General features: G+C 35.8%; 1 protein-coding gene across 2 annotated transcripts in view; it reads right to left on the bottom strand.

The window, feature by feature from the left end:
• Positions 1–14,269, bottom strand: part of LOC149779401 (calpain-2 catalytic subunit-like) — a 57,734-nt gene extending 43,465 nt beyond the window's left edge. For both annotated transcript variants that reach the window (XM_089940066.1, XM_089940067.1), the window contains exons 1-4: positions 14,015–14,269; positions 2,806–3,159; positions 770–1,266; positions 131–262 (exon numbers count right to left, since the gene is read on the bottom strand). In XM_089940066.1, coding sequence (XP_089796192.1) covers positions 131–262; positions 770–1,266; positions 2,806–3,136 — 960 coding nt within the window. In that variant the 5' untranslated portion in view covers positions 3,137–3,159; positions 14,015–14,269. The remainder of the gene's footprint in view (positions 1–130; positions 263–769; positions 1,267–2,805; positions 3,160–14,014) is intronic.
• Between the last annotated feature and the right edge of the window lie 6,744 nt (positions 14,270–21,013).

Below are 21,013 nucleotides of genomic sequence, written 5' to 3'. Positions count from 1 at the left end.
TTACCAAAAAGTTAGCGATCAATCCTTCTTTGTGTCAAATAGCAGACACTCATTTTCGGAATATACCCTTTTTCTTTCGAAAAGAACTAATCACTCATTTATGATTTTCATATGAAACTAAATTACATACTTTTTCAAACCGTTCCGGTTTATCAGAGAGAACGGCTACCATAGAAAGAAACCAGCAAGTGCCAGCTGAACCCTGTCCGATATCACATCTTGTAGCACCTTGTGAGATGAGAACTGGAGCACGTGCGAATTCCTGCCAAATTAAAACCAGCGAAGCATGACAGGAGCTAAACAACTATAATATATGATGACATGATTTTCAAAATGTTCCTAGATAATTTAAGTTCATATTATTACCGTTATCAAATAAAAACGAATCAGAAACACACATGATTGTGATAAATAATGAAACTATGGGAATTTTAGGCACGACTTTTGGTGGAAAATGATGACATTAATAATCTTGTCAAATAAAACATGCGACAGTAATATAGAATTTTCTCTACTACTTGTGACATTTATATGTACACAATCAAACTAACCAAAGTAACATAAATGTGAGGCAAATATATGCATGCGACGTCACCACATTAAAATGCCTAATAGAAATGTACAGTGTTAGGTGGATTATATCAGTACGCTAAAGCACGTTTATAAATTTGCGGGTATCGCTACAGATATAATTTATGTAATAACATTTTAACCATAATGTCAATAACATTTTCACTCAGGATAGCATAAATGTAGATGTGAAATATACCATCGGTCGTTTCCATTCGATTCCTTCAGTATTGTCTTTAATTGCGTCATCCAAAGTAAATTCCAGATCTACGAATGGGCCAGCACTCGTATTCGGGTAATGCTCGTATACACGATCAGGTTCTTCTCCATTTTGTCTAAAGTCAACAAAACATTCACGAACTCCCTCGACAGATACCTCGTAACCATCGAAGTTTTCTTTACGGTTGTCCTGACCTGGATGCATAACATGTTTTGGCTCTGGCTCCCTTTCGGGATCCCGTTTTGGTTCGGGTGTGGGCACCAGTTTGTGTTTCTTTTCGGGTTCTGGTCTTGGTGCTGGATCGGGTTGAAGTTCCTGTTCTGGTTCTGGTTCAGGCTCATTCTCCGGTTCCAGTTCTTGTTCTGGTTCCGATTCAGGCTCAGGTTCTGGTTCTTGTTCTGGTTCAGGCTCATTCTCCGGTTCCAGTTCTTGTTCTGGTTCCGATTCAGGCTCAGGTTCTGGTTCTTGTTCCGGTTCTTGTCGAAGAGAGAACGACTCTTATCATAAATGTAAGAAAATGTTTAATTTGTTCTTTACAGTGAATCGAACCCGTATCTCCGCAGTATGAAACTTAGTCTTACTTATAAGCATTCGTGCGTAGCAGACACACACGCTTGGCGATCCAGTAATTAGCTTTCATCTTAAAACAGATTCACTCTGGATTCCTCTAACATAAATCAAGGCATAGAGAAGTTAATATAGACAGTTAGAAACATACACAAGAAAGTGATATTCATGGTTCCTACAGGATGATGGGTAATACTATAAAGTTATATTATATATCGAGTTAGAATATTATCATACAGGTTACATATGGAACACATAGATGAACACACCATTTATCGATCGATCGATCTATCTATCTATCTATCTATCTATCTATCCGGGGAGACAGACAGAGAGATGGATAATTTTATGTTCATATTCACACTTTGCTACCATTGATTTGAGCCGATAAATCAGTCTCTCACCCGTGATAGCACTGGCCTGCCGTTTAAGGACTGATATCAATATTTATTAAAACCTGCAATAATTGGCGGCCAATTTTGTCTGCATACATGGGTGTAAATTACATACACTTACCGGTATTTCTCGTGGCTGTAGAGCTCCTGATGGCCGAGGAGCTTTTTGGTTACATGTACATTATATTTCCGGAGCAAATTCGATGTTTGGCGACTTGTAAATCCACGTGGAATAACACAACCGTCTGTCATGTGGCCATTTTGAATTTCGCTCTAGATATGGCTGTTACCAAATACAGGTAAGTGTCTAAAGTGTACGCAGGTGTATTCTGGAAAGACCTGCATGCAGCATAATTTGCACATTTTAATGTACAGGTGACATCAGACCCAAATATAGTCCATCAGTATCAACACAGATCTGGGTGGTGGGTGTTGATTTATCGGACTTCCAATGATTGTACAAAAAATATATATATATATTTCTAGAAATAAACTACTTTGTAAATAAAGATTTCTTACTTTTTGACTGAAAAGGACCAAAAATATCAGGTGATCAAAACTGTAAGCAAGACCAATCGTTTCATAGCAAGATTATAACGAACTGTGTGGGGCCCCGAGTGGCCGAGTGGTCTAAAGCGCTCTCCACTGCCATCTCACCTCTGTCTGCGTGGGTTCGAGTCTAGGATTCGGCCAATGTGGGTATGTGAGAAAGCTTGCCAGTAGCTTCTCGTGGGTCGGTGGTTCTTCCCGGGGTTTTCCCGGGTTCTTCCTCCACCATTAATACTGGCCGCCATGCATAGCCTATCGTGTGCTGAAAAATGGCGTTAAACCCACAACAACAACAACAACAACAACAACAACTAACGAACTGTGGACTTCTATCAGGTTACTTAGTGCAAACATTTAACTTTCAAAACAACAACACTTCATATACACCTCTTGAGTAATTTGTTAGAGCTGAGGTAACATCGAAAAACAAGCCATGGATCCCCACCCCACCCTCATCTGACAAAAACTGGCTAATAATATTGCATAAGTTTAGTTGGTCTATACCTGGTTCTGGTTTTGGTTCTGGTTTAGGTTCGCGATCTAAATACTCTGGTGGAGGCGGTGTGGGTTCTCTTTGTTCCTGACGTGATATTTCATTCTGATGTCCCTGCTTCAGATGTCCTTCTTTATGGTGATTTTGCTGATTATATCCGGGTTGATGATAGCCCTGTTGGTTATTACCTTGTTCATTGTTACCATATTGGCCATAACCCTGATGATTATAATCAATACTGCTGTGTACATGACTTCCGTAATTGTTTTCGCTCCTCCTGTCTTCGTCCTGCCCGGCATTTGTGCTGTGCGGTTTAGCTTCGGTCGACGTTCCACAACCCATGATTTCTACACAAAATCAAATACCTGAAAGTATACAGGAAAACTACGAAACTATTTTATTGACTAAAAAGTGTAGCACTGTGAAAAGGACTTTCTGAGAGTTCCTTCTTTCGATTGCATTCTGTAATAGTTTGTAAGCAAAACAGACCAAATGTACTGCTTGCAACTTGTCACATACAAGACACTTGTAACTATACGTTACGAGTGAAACGTGTTTTTGTTAGATATCCTACGTAATAGTTAGACACATTCGTAAAGTTTGAGCCATAACTAACTACATAGCCCTTTCCAAACCCCACCCTAATCTCATCTCCATTATAATTTCATCGTGTCCAATGAGTCAGTTTTGTTAAGACTTTTTTTTATATTCCAAAACCAGTGTGTGGATGCCATAATTAAACCAATGATCTACATTTAATTGTGTGTATGAAAAATAAAACCCATCTTCTTCTAAACGAAATGCAATAAATTATGTTTTTATAAAGTTTCAGATCATAGAACATCTTTGTTTACATTTTCAGAGTGTTGATTCAAAACACGGAGTCTTTCCTGGCAAATCCAGCAATAATATACTTGATTTTTCGCATTTATTCTAATGTATCGTTACATCCAGCGATAATATACCTGATATTTAGGATTATTGTAATTTATGGTCAAATTCAGAGATAATAAAGTTGATATTTCGCATTTGTTCTAATTTAACTGCGAATCCTGTTACACTTTATTTTATATTTACCATTTGTCCTAAATCATCTTAGAAATGTCCGGTGATGATGTTCCCAACTGAACTCATTGACTTTTTAACAAAGTGCCTTTTATTTGCATACCTGACCTTAAGACCCTGTGACCTAATGACAGTGTCTGTCCGTCCGTTATAGTACTTCTAGTTCTTTGATCTAAAAATAATGCATATTTGCTATTAAATACTACTGCAGTTACTACAAACAGAAACAGATTTAAAGACCTTCATCTAAAAAACATGTAAATATAATTCCATGTCAATAAGAAATTATTTTTAAAGGATTTATAATGAAAGCGGTAAATATAATTTTGACCATAATTAAATGAAGGTTTATGGCATAAAAGGCTTTCAAGTTTGTACAATTTACGCCGATCGGCTGCCTCGTGTAGCAGCCGTTACTAAACAATACACGTTTTAATAATTTCTCCAAAATTTCTGATCAGAACATGGCCAATTTTCACGGGGGGGGGGACTTGCACAAACGACTTTGAGGTTTGTACAAATGATGTGGAATGTCCTCAGATATGGTCGGTGTTACTAAAAATAGAGGAACATAGACAATTTTATGTCAAACAACCGCTCAATGCAGTTTAACAAACTTTGGCAGAAAGCGTCCTGCCGCAAATGCCTTTCAATATTGGGCAAATGATTCTTGTGTGCCATCATAAATATAACAACATATGTAATAAATGACGTTGTAAGAAATTTCAGCATAAACGTTTCTATTTGCCCAGATTTTTTGGCAAACAGCTTTTGCATTTGGCGGCCAGGTGTGCGATCTCACGCCCACGTGTGCCACTTGTGTAGTGAAAGTTTAGCCTTGCATTTTAAGGATCTGACCCTTGCATTTGTTCTTGGTGCCTCCTTTGGGAATAATTGCTACTTTGCTTTTATCTTTGTCTCATAATGCATATTTACATCAGGTCGGAGAAGAATATCCTTCTGTGAGCTTTTGGCACGGATTTTACCTTTACTATTTGTGTTACTGAGCTTTTGCGCAGCACTAAATAGCCAGGATTGTGCCGATTTTTCTGTTAAACCCTGTACATCTCTCTCTCTCTCTCTCTCTCTCTCTCTCTCTGAGACAGAAATAATCTATTCCAATCATGATCTAAAAGCACCCCTCCCAAGCACTTAACATAGTGGCATTCTATGATTTTGTTGTCTGAATACAGTATGTGAATATGACCCGCCGTTATCAAGCTTATTCGAACCATGTAACTTATACGATTTTGTTCATTGGCCTGTGAAAACTTGTTGGTACAGTGAATGACTTTCTATCTTGTTCATTGGCCTGTGAAAACTTGTTGGTACAGTGAATGACTTTCTATCTTGTTCATTGGCCTGTGAAAACTTGTTGGTACAGTGAATGACTTTCTATCTTGTTCATTGGCCTGTGAAGACTTGTTAGTACAGTGAATGACTTTCTATCTTGTTCATTGGCCTGTGAAGACTTGTTAGTAAAGTGAATGACTTTCTATCTTGTTCATTGGCCTGTGAAGACTTGTTGGTACAGTGAATGACTTTCTATCTTGTTCATTGGCCTGTGAAGACTTGTTAGTACAGTGAATGACTTTAGACATACTACTACCCTGCCTGCCAATAGTGCGATCTATAGAAAGGATTGGATGGATTCTGTACATTTAATATCGTAATGGATAATTGGTATCAGGATACGTGTAAACACTATGTATACATCGATATACCGATAATCGAGTAGTTTGTTTCACAAATGGTTAACTTGAACTGAACAGCACATTTAGTTGGACTTCCAGTTACCAATCAATGTATAGTGCTCTACAAAGACTGCATACCCTACATATATTCTGTATAAATGCACTTGATTCGTATTCTGATCGGGGGCAACAAATCAATTAATTATCTTTCATATGCATATAAATGTGCCCGGTATTGCTCCTTGAAACGCGAACGAAGCATACATATTATTTTTTGTCCGGACTAAATATTCCCTAGTTGAATAATAAAATGTATTAACACTTACATGCCCATTTTAGTTTCTATCTGACCAACAGCCTACCCACCTACGTGTACCTTCCTACCTACCTACCCATTAACCTACATACACGAATGTACTGAATAATGCATTACCAATACCTAATTACGAGCACTGTCCTAGGTACATACTGTCCAACCAATTTAACCTAAAGTAGCATGACATTCAATCACACAAATATTCAAAGAATATACGAACACCCAATCAGTTAAAATGTTCACAAGTGATTCACATTGATATTTGCCGGACTTCGAAGTAAACAATTTTGTGTTCATCGCTTTGTGCGACAGATAGATTGCAAGAAATTAGACTGATTCCAATTCAGTGAATTTAGTAACACACACACACACACACACACAAACACACATCTCATATTTCAGTATTTTCTCTTACGTATGTAGCAGTTCTGGACTGAGTTTGAATTTGATGTTACGAGGACAACATGTTTTCTAATGTCTTTGTGTGATCCTTTTGGGTAAATACGTGTTTCTTCGAAAGCATCGAATCTGAAATGAGTTGTCTTCCATTAAAGCATGGCTGGTTTGCAAATATTGATAATAGTTTAAAAAAGACAAATACCCTAAACAAATATATCATATAATACCCTAACTGAGGAAGTCTGTACGGGGCGTTAATTTAAATAACTTGCGAATGGTTTTAAATAAATCAACATCATAAACAATTTATAGGTTAAAACAATAAACACTAAGTGACGATAAAATCTGATCATAAACAACACAACTATTATCAGTTGGCAGTAAAATATCTTTACAACAGGAAAAGGCCCAATATTTATATTTATTTACTTTCCTACGAAGGAAAATACGCCTCTTTGCAGGTCCGGTAATCAGCCAGGAGAAGTTATATTCCTTATTATTATTATTGTTGTTATTATTATTGAATGCTTCGTCCTTTAAACAGATTTTCTTATTTGTTTACGTATTATAGCTATTTACTGCTCTAGTTTTCATGCAGAAATATTGTAAAGAGATAGAATTCTCGAGGTCGAGATCAGCAATGTGAGTTTTTGCATCACAGCATCCCTCTTTTCCTAGCCCACGTCATGCTAATCTTATGCATTTCCTAGTCATTTTCTCTATTTCATTACTCTCTTGTGTTTTTGGAAATGTCCTCTCTTTTACCCTTTATTACGTATTCCAAGCTTGAAACGCTGTGTAAACCATCAAGGTCCCACGCCTTTTCCAAACTATATATATATATATATATATATATATATATATATATATATATATATATATATATATATATATATATATATATATATATATAAGCGTGCATTTCTAATGAAATTAATGAATTGGGTTGAATATTTTCTATCAGTTTCGAACCTAAGCCGAGCAAAATATTAAAACTTTTCTACGAGTTTCATTAATTTCGTTTGAAATGAGCACACATATAATATAATATTTACCGCATGACGAAAGCTCTGATGTTTTTAGCCCATACCTTTATTCTTGTTTAATAGTAGATGACAGATTTTAAGATGGAGAGATAATGTCTCGGATTGTAAGGACATTTCCATTGGAGTGCCACAGGGATCAATTCTAGGCCATTTCTTTTACATAGGATATATAACTGATTATCTAAAGTGTTCGAGTCATTTTTCAGTGGCTATGTATGCTGATGATACATCACACCATGTTGGCAATAAAGATATTAGCGTTGTTGATGGAAAACTAATTAAAGATGTACCGTGTTTTATCAAATGGATGTATGACAATAAACTATGCTTAAATCTACAGAAAACTCAGTTAGTTCGTATATGTTCATTGTACTTCGAAGTAAATGGTTCATAAACTTACATTGTTAATTGTGCCAAACTTGTAGGTATCCGTATTGATAATACATTATGCTTGTCCAACCACTTTGAAACACTCTTTATGCAATTAATCAAGAAAATATGAATTTTAAAATCATTTAAACGTTTTATGTCATATCCGTTTATCCGAGAAGTTTACAATACAGCTGTTTTATTCCACGCCCTGTCTACTGCTGTACTGTGTGGGGAAAACACCGTAATACCTATAATATGCACAAACCATAAAGCTTACAGAAAAGAGCAGCCTGGGTAATTTCATATGTCAAAAAATGTTTAACATCTTCATCAGCTGCTTCCTACACTTTTAGATGGATACCAAACAAAGAATATATTACTGTTTGAAAAGGTGATCGTATGTTCAAGGTCATAATTAATTTAGCACCAGAGAATCTTTACGTCTTTTTAGTTTGTAAGGTACATTAGCACAAGGCGCTCAATGAATAACAAATGTGATTTATGTGTACCAAACGTTCAGACATGATACTTGAAGAAATCTTTTTCTATACCGGTACAGTATTTGTTCACAGAATAGTTGCAGCAACTAATGCTTCATCATCGCAAGCCACGGGTGATAATCCGCTACGCTCTTTTATCACCCGTTACCGCCTGTGCTGATATTTCCTCATTTTTCGCAAGTACGCATGGGGAAAAAAATGTCTTATCAACAATCTCCTACACATCAATGAAAGAGTTAGTTTCATCGAGCGATAAGTGACTGAACTTGGAAGAGAAACACTGAATGGCTCATCAAACAGCATAAAAGATCATATTGGATCACAATGGGGAGAACAATTTACACGCGTTGGCAGTGCTTAGTTAAGGATTTACGCGTATGCATGAGAAACGAGGAAATCACCGCAGAGGCGGCCACGAGTGATAAACGAGAGTAGCAGATTTTCCACCGTGGCTTGCGACGATGCTAATGTTTCAACCTTTAAGAAATATTATCTCTGCAAATATTGTTAATGACTAGTTGTGAGTGTATGACTGCATACTATTTGAAAGTGGTAGCTTTGATAAGTCTGCGTAACCCAGTATGTTAATATCGCATGATTTGTATTACCTTACACGATATGTATTACCTTACACGATATGTATTACCTTACACGATATGTATTTACTTTCATGCAGTAGATGCTGATATAGTAGATTTTCACTACTTACGCGTCTTTGTGTTTCCATATTTGTTTTAATTGTTTCAATTGTAGACCCAGAATGTAAACAAAGCTGTTAAATAGTTATGTCACGCCGGATAATGAATATTCTTACTCTTATTGCTATTAATATTAATGGTATATTGAAAGGACTCTGAAACACATTCGGATGCCTTGGTCGCTACGACGTTTCCTTGTATCACGGTTTGACTTCAGTTGTGACGTCATAAGGTGTTATTACTCGCGTTAGATTACAGAGGGTCTCATGTGGGTAATGATATTCTATCTTTTGTGAGCCTTGGCGAAACATTAGCTTGTCGGAGATATTTTACCGTGTAGAAATGCTATGGTTGGATAATTTTCTGTCAGTTGGAAGACCTGCATATTTCCATATTCTTTTCTAAACATAGGTGAGTTTATTTACTCCCATAAGTTAAATTTAAACCACGCTTGTCACAACATAGGGTGGACCCCCCCCCCCCCCAGCCCTCTATCCATTGACCGATACCTTAAGCTTTATTTGTAACGAGTCCCTGGGGGGGGGGGTAAATTGGCCATATTCCGGATGAGTTCTCTGCGGAACAACGACCTCTGTATGGCAGCATTTTCACATAAAACATACAAATGTCCAATCCACACACCAGTTTCCAAGAAGGCGTAGAAGTGTTATCATAGGTAAGGCAGCGTCCTCAATTTGCGTACAGTGCGTCCAATGCGTACACTGAGTCCAATGCGAAATAGAGCAGATTCGCTAGCACAAAAATTTGAAAATGTCGACCAACGTGAACTCTGGAAGCAAGTTAAACAAAATATTACGAAACTTCCAATAAACTACCGATCTGCATTGATGGGAACCATGATCAGGATAATATACGCAACATGTGGAAAAATAATTTTGAAGATTTACTCAATAGTGTTATAATTAATCGAATAAAAAGCTTGTGGTCTCAGCCTTGAATACCCCTTCTGCTCGTATTGAGGTAATCACATTATCTGAGATCCAAAGTGCAACAACAATACAAAAAGGTGGCAAATATCCAAGGTCAGATTTTTTATTTGTGGAGCATTTGAAATTTTCAGATACTAGACTTAATGTGCTATTGATGACTTTATTTAATTGTATGTTTGTGAATAACTTTTGTACCAGATGATTTCACAAATGTTACAATTATATCGCTACTAAAAAGCAAAATTGGTAACCTGGCGGACAAAAATAACTACGACTATTATTTAAAAATTATTTGAATGCATTATACTGCGAAGATGTGAAGTCACAATCTCTTATAATCAGTTTAGTTTTAAAAAGCAGCATTCAACAGATTTATGCCTATATACCTTTAAGGAAACTGTCAGCTATTATGTAGAACATGGCAGCCCAGTGTTGGTATGCTTTTTAGATGCTAGTAAGGCATTTGATAGGGTCAATCATTGGACACCCTTTAAAAAGTTGATTGATATTACAATACTTGTCTATATAGTTCATATTTTAGTCAATTGGTATGACAAACAGTTGTTTATATATATATATATATATATATATATATATATATATATATATATATATATATATATATATATACGAGTTAAATCGTAAGCTGGGTCAGTGTTACGTGGGGTTACGTCTGCCACCAAATGTGTTGTATCTTAACAATTTTAGTTTTGCTGATGATATATCATTGATAAGTCCTTCTATCGCAGGTTTAAGGAAATTATTAAAGATATGCGAACAATACACATTTGAGAATGATATCATCTATAATACAAAAAAATCAGTATGCGTGGTCTTTCAGCCAACTTCTTTCAAATTACCATCTCCTCCCCCTGTACATCTTAACGGCAATGCTCTTACATATGTCAACAGTTATACCTATTTGGGTCATATTTTGAAATCCAATCGGTCAGATAATGAAGATATGATGAGACATTACCGATTTTTGCTTATACGAAAATTTAAGAATTGTTCATTGAATATTAAAATTAGATTATTCAATTCTTATTGCTGCACTATGTATTGTGCTCCTCTGTGGACAAACTTTAGTGAATTTATGAAAAGAAAACTAGTTGTTGGCTATAATAAGAGTCTCCGTTTTCTATTAGGTCTTTCAATAAGGAACAGTGCCTCCAACATGTTTGTAAATTATAATGTATTCAGTTATGATGAAGTAATGAGAAAGTATGTTTTCCCAATGATGACAAAACAAAACAAAAACAAAACGGCATATTGGCCATATTATTCCTCTTTATAGAAAAAAAAGTTTCCGTTGATAGTTCTATAATTTGTAAATTGACTTTCCTTAAAATCAATAAACGATTTATCGTTAACCGTTTTGCAATATTTAAGTACAAAGATTAACTGCCCTGCGTTAATGAATGTAAACATCAACGAAAACAATGTAGAGAAAATCAGTGAAAACACTAGCTATCTGTGTGTGTGTGTGTGTGTGTGTGTGTGTGTGTGAGAGAGAGAGAGAGAGAGAGAGAGGGTGGGGGTGGGTTGGGGTGAATTGATATAACCAATCTAAAGACAAAAATAAAACTTTTACAGTGACACAAAACATTCAATCAACCGGTTTCTATACACCAAAGAGAAGCATAGGCAAGGGAAGTCTAATACGATTAAAACGAGTCAAACTCTGAAGTGGAGACTAATATTGTTCGAGGGTTTAGAATGTCATCAAATAAACCAATAAATAAGGGGATGAGAATCAAATGCACGAAAAAAAAGGCAAAAGTAATCAGAAATTATGGGATTGGGGCTAATTAAAGCAAGGGAACAAACAAACAAACCCCTCTGAGACAAAAAATCCTATCATATATCCATCTAAAAAGAATCACACACACACACACACACACACACACGAGAGAGATAAGTAATTAGTTATGTTTCAACTACATAGATGTGGAGACAAGTCACAATTAAATAAATTAGCAAAACGAAAAGAATGAGGAAATTGTCAAACACTGTACTGATCATTTCTTGCCATTAGAAATACCTAACAAATCGATAATAAATAAATATTCGCGTTCGTTTCTGAGCCACAGCATGGTCTGAAGCAACAATTGCCACGCGGCAAGTACTTGCAATATTGGCAAAGTCAAGTTTTATTATTTCTAAATAGAAAATCTAAACAAATAAAAAGACAAACTCTTGTTGACAGTGTTTGCCCCCACCCCACCCCACCCGCGGCGACAATGAGGTTAGAAATTATAATTATAAACTGATGAATGAAATGAATAAGTTCTGAGCATTTTTTATATCCTCGTTACTTTTTACTTTTAAAAGCAGTCGGGGAATAACACACACACACACACACACACACACACGCTCACACAGAGGGAGAGTACTCACCATATATGGGCCAGAGACCAATGCACGAAGAGATAAATAATGATTTAAAAACATAAACCATCAAAAGACACGAACAAAACAGGAATGACTTGATGGAATAACAAATCGGACTGCCAAAAAGAGTCAAGATGAAATCCATCAATGAGAGAGAGAGAGAGAGAGAGAGAGAGAGAGAGAGAGAGAGAGATTACCAGGATACAATCTCGATTTTAAAAAACGTGGCTAGTCTTGTTTTTGGTTTGTTAAAGAAACATGGTTATCAAGTTTTTACTCCTATGCTTTGTTTTTGTTTATTGACCTTGACTTTATCAGGTTTATTGACCTTAACTTCATTCTCAACACACGCTCAGCATTGCTCTGTGAATCACAACAAAGCTTCAGATGACTTTTCCGCCAACTTTTCGATCGAGAAGGAGAACTGCTAAATATTAAACGGGGATTGGGTCATTTGAAATGCATACACTTTAACTCTTATATATATATATATATATATATATATATATATATATATATATATATATATATATATATATATATATATATATATAACTTTTTTAAATAGCAGTTGGAACTCGAGAGAATGTCGCAAATTCATCACAAACCATAAATAAGACTTGTGTAATGTAACGCAAAGATTACACGTTGATAGTGCCTTAATAATCGGATCAAAATGACTTTGCCAGATGTTTTTTTATTCTGAACCTTACGGTATAGATATATATGCTGCAATGCTACTATGGAATGTTTGGGTCTCTCTCTCTCTCTCTCTCTCTCTCAACCTACTATATCTAATTTTATTTTTAATTTTTATTTATGTTGACATAAGTATCGTCATCTACAGAAATGTTTATACTGCCGTACAGGAGCTGCATACACTGACCTCGCAGAAGTTGTAAACAGCATTAGGGCGCGATTTACTTTACCCATGATTCCATGCGAATGATCCCCCCTCCCCACAAAACTACAGAAGGAAATTAAATGTTTTCGGTTCATATAAAATCGTAAAAAAAGAATGACTCTATCCCATGCTAGTTGAGTAAAGAGACTCGTAGATAATCGCAGTGATATTTCCCATATTAGCAGATTTTTGGTACACAAACAGCCGGCTAGATGTACGATGAACAAATTCTTACAAAATGGTAGATATTGAAAATAACATTCGTCAAAGTTTTTATTAAAAAATTAACAAAATCAACAATATACCCGTACCTTAAAGTTTTAAATGATTTCTGCAATTTTGTAATAATAAAAGTGAACAAATTGTTCAGTTTCAAGAACCAGAACGTGTCCATTATTCGGCACCTAAGGTGTTTTTTTTTCTTCTTCTCTTTTTGTGTGCATGCGTAGGAAAAAGCCAAAGATATTCGGACTGCACTGCTTATTTTTTTTATTTTACCTCATGTCGAAGGAACCGACCATTTCAATGGAGGTGGTATTGCATTATTAGCCTGAAAAAATATTCTTACTCTGACTAATTGCAATTATAACAATAAAGAAAGAAACAATAACACATTTTCATCCTATGACAAACAAAATTCCTTAGGTCAACGAACAAAAATATCCCCATGGAAGAAAATTACAGTTTCTTCACCCCACCCACATGCAATTAAATGGTCGGTTCCAAACAACGTCCCAGAGCAGAGTATGAGAACTGAACCTTTTGTAGACAAGCACAATAAATAGCCACTTACATGCTGAGGCACTCAAGCATTGCTACAAAGTATTATTGTTGTTGTTCTATACTAAACACAGATAAGTATTTTATACTACTAACACATACCTGCTACGGCGTCGTATCACTCTATTGGTTAGGATACGTGTGTATATACCAGAATCGTGGAGAATTTAAGTCCTTTCCGGAAACTTTTGTCAAAATCCAGCATTCACTCATGAATCTGATATTCCATGTCATTTAACTTATATTTTGTTGTCGTGATACGATACTTTATTCCCCGAAAGGTGTTCTGGTATCAAGATAGTAGCTAAATCGCAAATCGACCGACTCTGCACTCACATAAGGCACTGGTCGTTATTGATATAGCTATCTGGGTAATAGTGGTTTTCTCCTAGTCGCGCCCAGCAACCTGTCAACAAATACACACGTTCTAGTATATGCTCCAATACATTTCTGGTGTATGATGTTTGTATGGTTAGGATTATTTATAGTATCGAGAATGATCTTATCGTGTGTGTGTGTGTGTGCATCTTTCGAGTTGGCTGATATATTCCCTCTAATAATGAACCAAATACGTTATGTATTATTTAACAAACTAATGAAAGACTCTTAAGCAATTGGGTGTATTCTCTAACAGACAAGCGAATTATCGATTTTAATGTTAATCGAACCAATTAACAAATGCAAGGGAAAGTAACTACGACCAAACTGGGAGTGTTTACCCTTTGTTTTAAATGACGCCCGGGACGACGATGAAGGCTCTAAGACCTCTAGCACCCGAGACAGTCGCCTCTCCCCCCCCCCTCCCGCCGCTTAGTACGTTACAGATGTTAGCTAATTTCGATTTAATGTTGCGCCAAAACTAAGACGTTTCCATTCTGTTTTCTTTTCATTGCTTGCAGTGTGTGTGTTGCATGCATTGATCATACGTCATGGCAATAGTAATACTTATTGTTGATGTTTAGGAGTCGATTATAATATCAAACAAATTTTCCTTTTTATTCGACACAGAAAAGAAATTCAAATGGATAACTGATATGTACATGAGCTCAATTCTAGTGAACTCAATTCAAACCAAAATAGATACCGGTATGCCAAATATGGGTCATGGAAATGTACAACCAAATGGGACAAAGTTGAGCGTGTACTTTCGTACAAAGATGGAGGTGATTGGAGAATCCGAAGGCTTGTGGCGTTCCACCCTCCAGGCTGTCAAACACTGGACTTCGGAAATGCTCAAAATTGTCTTCGGCAATCAGAGATACTGGTCGCGCTTAAGGCCCAGGGAATTCAGATAGAGGGAATTGACGGACTACAAAATGCAGGGTTAAATAAATACATAGTGTATCCAGAAACCACAATCTTGTACGTGCAACATACTTAAGTTAAGGGAATCAAGGTAGAAGTAAGCCAGATAGCACCTATAATCATTGAGGCCGAGGCAAGAGCCATAGATGTATTCGTCTCGGGCCTCCCTCTATAAATAGAAAACAAAGAGATAGTTGATAAAATTGAGATGAAATTAAACACTAAAGTAAAGAACAATAAGATGGCTACAATCTGGGGATTCCGGGATGTTAAATATGGGGTAAGAATAATGACAGCCCCAAAAGATGACGCAAAATATACCAAAGTATTTTTATGTGTGTTGAGATTCTTCCTCAAAAAATGTTACAGTGGTACAGAGGTTGTGAGCACGACATGGTCTGCCCGCGTTGTCGGCAAACTGGGCACAGTCCCAAAGACTGCAAAAACCTACCGGCAGCATCTACAGTACCTACGTACTCAAACAAAGTAGCAAACAATGTAGAAAATCTGAATGTGAATGAACAAGCAGACATATAAACAGATATAGGAAATATGATTGAGAAAAATAAGACAAGACAGTGCACCAAATGACAGACCTGAAACAAATACTGAGGAGATTAAACAAAACAACACTGGACACCACTCACATTACACAAATTCCAAATATTGATGTAACGGCCATTATGGGGGACGACAACTCCCAAGCAGGTCCGGAGTGGGAAAACTTCCTAAGCACGAATAAAACAGGAAAAATGGCCACACCATACAAGGGGATTACATAATACTACAAAATAGATTTACTCTCTTGGAAGAAGAGGAAAGCTCACTGGAGGGAGAGCTCCCCGAAATAGAACACAACCCGGTGAACTTTACTGGCATCAAACCTTTAACGTCCACACCGGTGCCCAAACTGAGGCTTAAAAAAAAATAAACACCGGAGAATTATATCGTCAATGTCAAGTTCATCACATGGCAGCGACAACACCTTGCCAGAAGTCAAAACGTCACAAATGGCAACAAATGAAAATGTTGCCATATGTCCTAAAAATAAAACAGGGGAAAAGCCCCCAAAAGTTCAACCAATACAGTAGTGAGGATGAGGACGAAGCCGAAAATGTAGACAATGACAACACGGATAGTGAATGGAATTGGAAACGGAATTAGGTATGGAAAATGCGGCACACGACAATACTGAAAATAATGAACTAAAATGAAGTAAATGAAAACTGAAATATTGGAAGTAAGTGGCGGGGGGGGGGGGGGGGCAGTGCTCCTAGCAAGATAGATCTAAATATACATATCCTTAAATGGAATTAACACTTTGATAGGGTATATACGCTACAATAGATAATAAGGTCAACAAAAGCGGCAACCTGGTTGGGGAACAGAAATGGAAGGAAAACACTTCCAAATAGCTTTTATAAATACAAATGGGATTGATAAGGAAAAAAAAAATAAAACTAACTTAGGAAACAGAATATGATATGATTTTAATTCAAGAGACGCACAATAAATTTTCAAAAGAATTGATTGCAAGTATTGAGGATAAACTGAATGCAATAGTTATTTTAAATGATTACAAACAAGATGATATAAGGGGAGGGTAGCAACTATTATTAAAAATAGAAGGGATTTTAACTGGGAAAGGATAAATGAACAATTTATAGAAAACTTACATACATATCTCAATAACTCTTCGATGGAAAATCTTATAATAGGAGGGGATTTTAACTGGGTGGGGGAAAATATAGACAGAGTAGAAGAACTAACACCGTATGATCTCTCTCTCTCTCTCTCTCTCTCTCTCTCTCTCTCTCTCTCTATATATATATATATATATATATATATATATATATATATATATATCAAGCTGAACATTATAAGAAAAGAATTCACATTTGAATACGTAAACAAACAAGCGAGTAAACTAGATAGAATATATGGCACAGATTATAACAATGCCTTGTATAAGAACGCTGCACTTACGGAAGTTAAAATATCTGACCATAAACTAATCAATACTGAAATTTGTACAAAAAGTAGGATAAAATGGGGGAAAGGGATACGGACATTTAATAATAAAATCCTTGAAGAAAATGAGTTTACTGAAATAATAAATAAAGATATAACGGATTTAAAAAAAACAATGGAAATATATATATTATTAAGGAGTGGGATAATTAAAAAAAAAACATTTAAGAGAAGAGCTATCAAATTTTTGGCAAGAAGGAAAGAATTACAAAGACTGGAGAAAGAGGCGATAAAAAGCAATTAGAAAAAACAAATACAGAGGAAAGAGACAAAATATCAAAGAAAGGTTAAAAACAATATTAGAAGAAGAAAGCAAGGGAAGGGAAATAAGAGCTGGGAAATCCACACAGATATATAAGAAAGCAAGGAAAGGGAAATAAGAGCCGGGAAATCCAAAGATATATAAGAAAGCAAGGGAAGGGAAATAAGAGCTGGGAAATCCAAAGATATATAAGAAAGCAAGGGAAGGGAAATAAGAGCTGGGAAATCCAAAGATATATAAGAAAGCAAGGGAAGGGAAATAAGAGCTGGGAAATCCACAAAGATATATAAGAAAGCAAGGGAAGGGAAATAAGAGCTGGGAAATCCACAAAGATGTATTAGAAAGCAGAGGGGTTGTACAGAAGGGAAGAAATAAGAAGGGGGACATATAGAACTATTAAGAGACAACAAAAATATGGATATAATAGGAAAAACGAAGGTTATTTAGTACATTAGGAAATACTACTCAGAACTATATACAACACATAATATAGATCCAACTATTAGAAATAAATATTTAGATGAAATTGCATGTGAAAAAATAACATCAAAACATAAAAACTTTTGTGATGATTTTATCTCCATGGATGAAATTAAAAACACACTCAACCAACTAGCAAAAGGGAAATCCCCAGTTAGAGATGGACTCACTGCGAATCATTAGTCTGAGAAATGTCAAACACAATGAGGTATGGGCTAATAACATTAATCTATAAATAGGGAAGATTTACAAAACTGGAGGCCCATCCCCTTCCTCAATTTAGACTATAAAATTTTAAGCATGATACTAGCAAATAGGGTTTAAAAAAGGGATGAATACAATTATAAATCAAACATGCTGGGCAAACAAGCGGCACATCCAAAACAATATTCTTAGTATAAGAACAGTGATGGATTATATACAAGAAACAGATCAGAAAGGTTCCATGGTACTCTTCGACCAAGAAAAAGCCTTTGATAGATTAGAACACAACTACATACAGAAAGTTCTGGAAAAATTTGGATTTGGGACGAATTTCCAAAAATGGACTAAAATCCTGTACAATGAAATAACCGCAAGAATACAGGTAAATGGGGCTGTTACATGTACATTTGACATATAAAGATCAGTGCGGCAAGGTTCCCCACTATCAGTGATACTATACGTGATAGCATTTTGTAATCTTAAGTGTTAAAATAAGACAAAACAAAGAAATTGAGAGAATACAAATCCAGAATTTTAAAGAAGAATTGAGGATGCTCCAACATGCATATGAATGTACGAACTTTAAAAAAAAAAGAAATTCCATCAAACACTTGGAAAGGGAATTTAAATCCTTTGGAAAGGCCTCGGGGTTGAAAATAAACCATGACAAAACTGAAATCTTAAAATTAGGAAACTGATGGGGAAATCACCCGGTATTACCCCTACATTTAATATAAGATCGGGTAAAGCTTTAGGAATATTTCTTGGAAAAGGAGAGTAACATGCAAACTATAAAACCATGGAAGAAAAAAAAAAGAAAACACTAAAATCTGGGCACTCACGCAACTATGCATAATGGAGCGGGCCCAAGTAGCCAAAACTTACATGTATTCTAATATATACTATAAATTATAATCAATATACATAGAAAATAAAAAACCAGACAAATTAGATCTACGAAACAATTAACTACATATGGGGCTACAAGACCAATTATATTAAAAAGGAAACATTATATAGCACAAAAACAAAAGGAGGGCTAGCCCTGCCTAGCACAATACTAATTAACTGTGCAAACATACTGAATAGAACAATAATGTTAAATTCGGAGTCCAAAACACATTGGGAGGGACTATACGTCTACTGGTTTGGTTTTAAAATGAGAGACGGAGAGGATATATATATATATATATATATATATAAACAACAGATTAACAAAAATACTAGCAGCCCCCAGGAAGTTTAGACACATCAAAGATCTGTTAGATAAATATAGGGGCAAAAAAGAATTATGGGAAATAAATAAAGATAAAACATGAGTGGGTAAGGGAGGAGATTACATAAAATCTACGATGTAAAATAGAGCAAGAGCATATTGAAATTAATTGGGATAGAGCATGGAGACATTGGAATAAAATTAACTCTTTTAAAAATGCAGAGCATAATATTCAAATATATGCATAACTCTTGGTTAACGGGTGAAGTAGCCGTGATAATGAATATAATTAGAATTATACCAAGATGCCCAATGTGAAAACAAGCTGACTTCACCAAATACCATCCAATGGTGCAATGCGATAAACAGAAACCAGATAGAATAAAGATTATAATGAAAATATATAAGAAAGAGCGGTATTGAAAGAACAATATATTATTTTTAGCTGGGAATTTTGATTTAAACAAAAACTGGTAGTTAAAATAGACTGCATAACCAAGACAATGATAGCCTGTGGACAGGTAATTGCCGCCATTGGGAAATGACCTGACTAATAGGACATCAGAAGGGGGGAGGGAGATGTGAAGAAGGCTTCAGTTCACTGCCCAAGTATGGGTATATTCCGTCTGTGAACGGGCTGGAGCCTTCACATCATCTCTCACCTCATGGAAATAAACAAACAAACCACTACTAATGATCCTTTAACAGAAAATTAACTGTGCCTTCGGTGCGTCAAATGAAATATCTAACAAAAATAATCTACATTACAAAGATTGGGAACCAGGAAGTACTAAGAAACTAAAACATAATGTTCTTTTTGCTTTCCTTTTGTTATATAGAGGGACAGGAAACTTACATATGGGGGAAGTATGAGGCACAGACGTTACAGGGCTAAGTGACATGGCGCTACGCGAAGTGGACAGGCCTGTGAAAGAGTCTCAGAAAAATCAATATGAAGGACATGGACAAAGAGGACACAAAGACGGGAAAAGAAGAAAAAACATAGAACTCATGATTACCCAGATAACATATAGGGTACTAACCAATTAAATTACCTTTTTTACTGAACTTTAGAGCCTTATGTGATCTTTTGGCCAAATTCGGTCATACTGGTAGACATGTCCTTGCCCAAATTTAAAAGAAGCATAAGAAAATAAAAGTAATGCTGTTTCTTAAAACAGGTCATGGCTGTCTGTCTTTAATCTGTAAATACGGGAAACGTCTCACCATGACCACGCACTTAAAACAATATGATTTATTTTCCAATAACTTAGGAATGCAACCGTTTCAAATTCATATCGAAAGTCATATCAAAAGTCAAATTTAAAATCATAACTGAAAACCAGAGATAATAAATTTAAAGACAGAATAACAATCCCTTAGAAACAAGAGAAAGGGAGAAGGGTGTGGTTTTTTCCCCCATCATCTCCCACCAATCAAATCAACCAAACTATAAAAAACTAGAGGGAAATTCGACATCAATGTTGTCCTTACATCCAAATCTATAACATACAAACAAATATAGCATACATAAGACATGGGAGACCCTTAGCAAAGGTCACTTGAAAACAACAAGGGAAGGGAATTCGGCATAGGCAATTGA

Source organism: Sinohyriopsis cumingii, chromosome 17 (genome assembly GCF_028554795.1).
Source record: "Sinohyriopsis cumingii isolate HCF-2022 chromosome 17, ASM2855479v2, whole genome shotgun sequence".
Classification (NCBI taxonomy): Eukaryota; Metazoa; Mollusca; class Bivalvia; order Unionida; family Unionidae; genus Sinohyriopsis; species Sinohyriopsis cumingii.
This window is presented reverse-complemented; position numbering and strand designations above follow the sequence as displayed.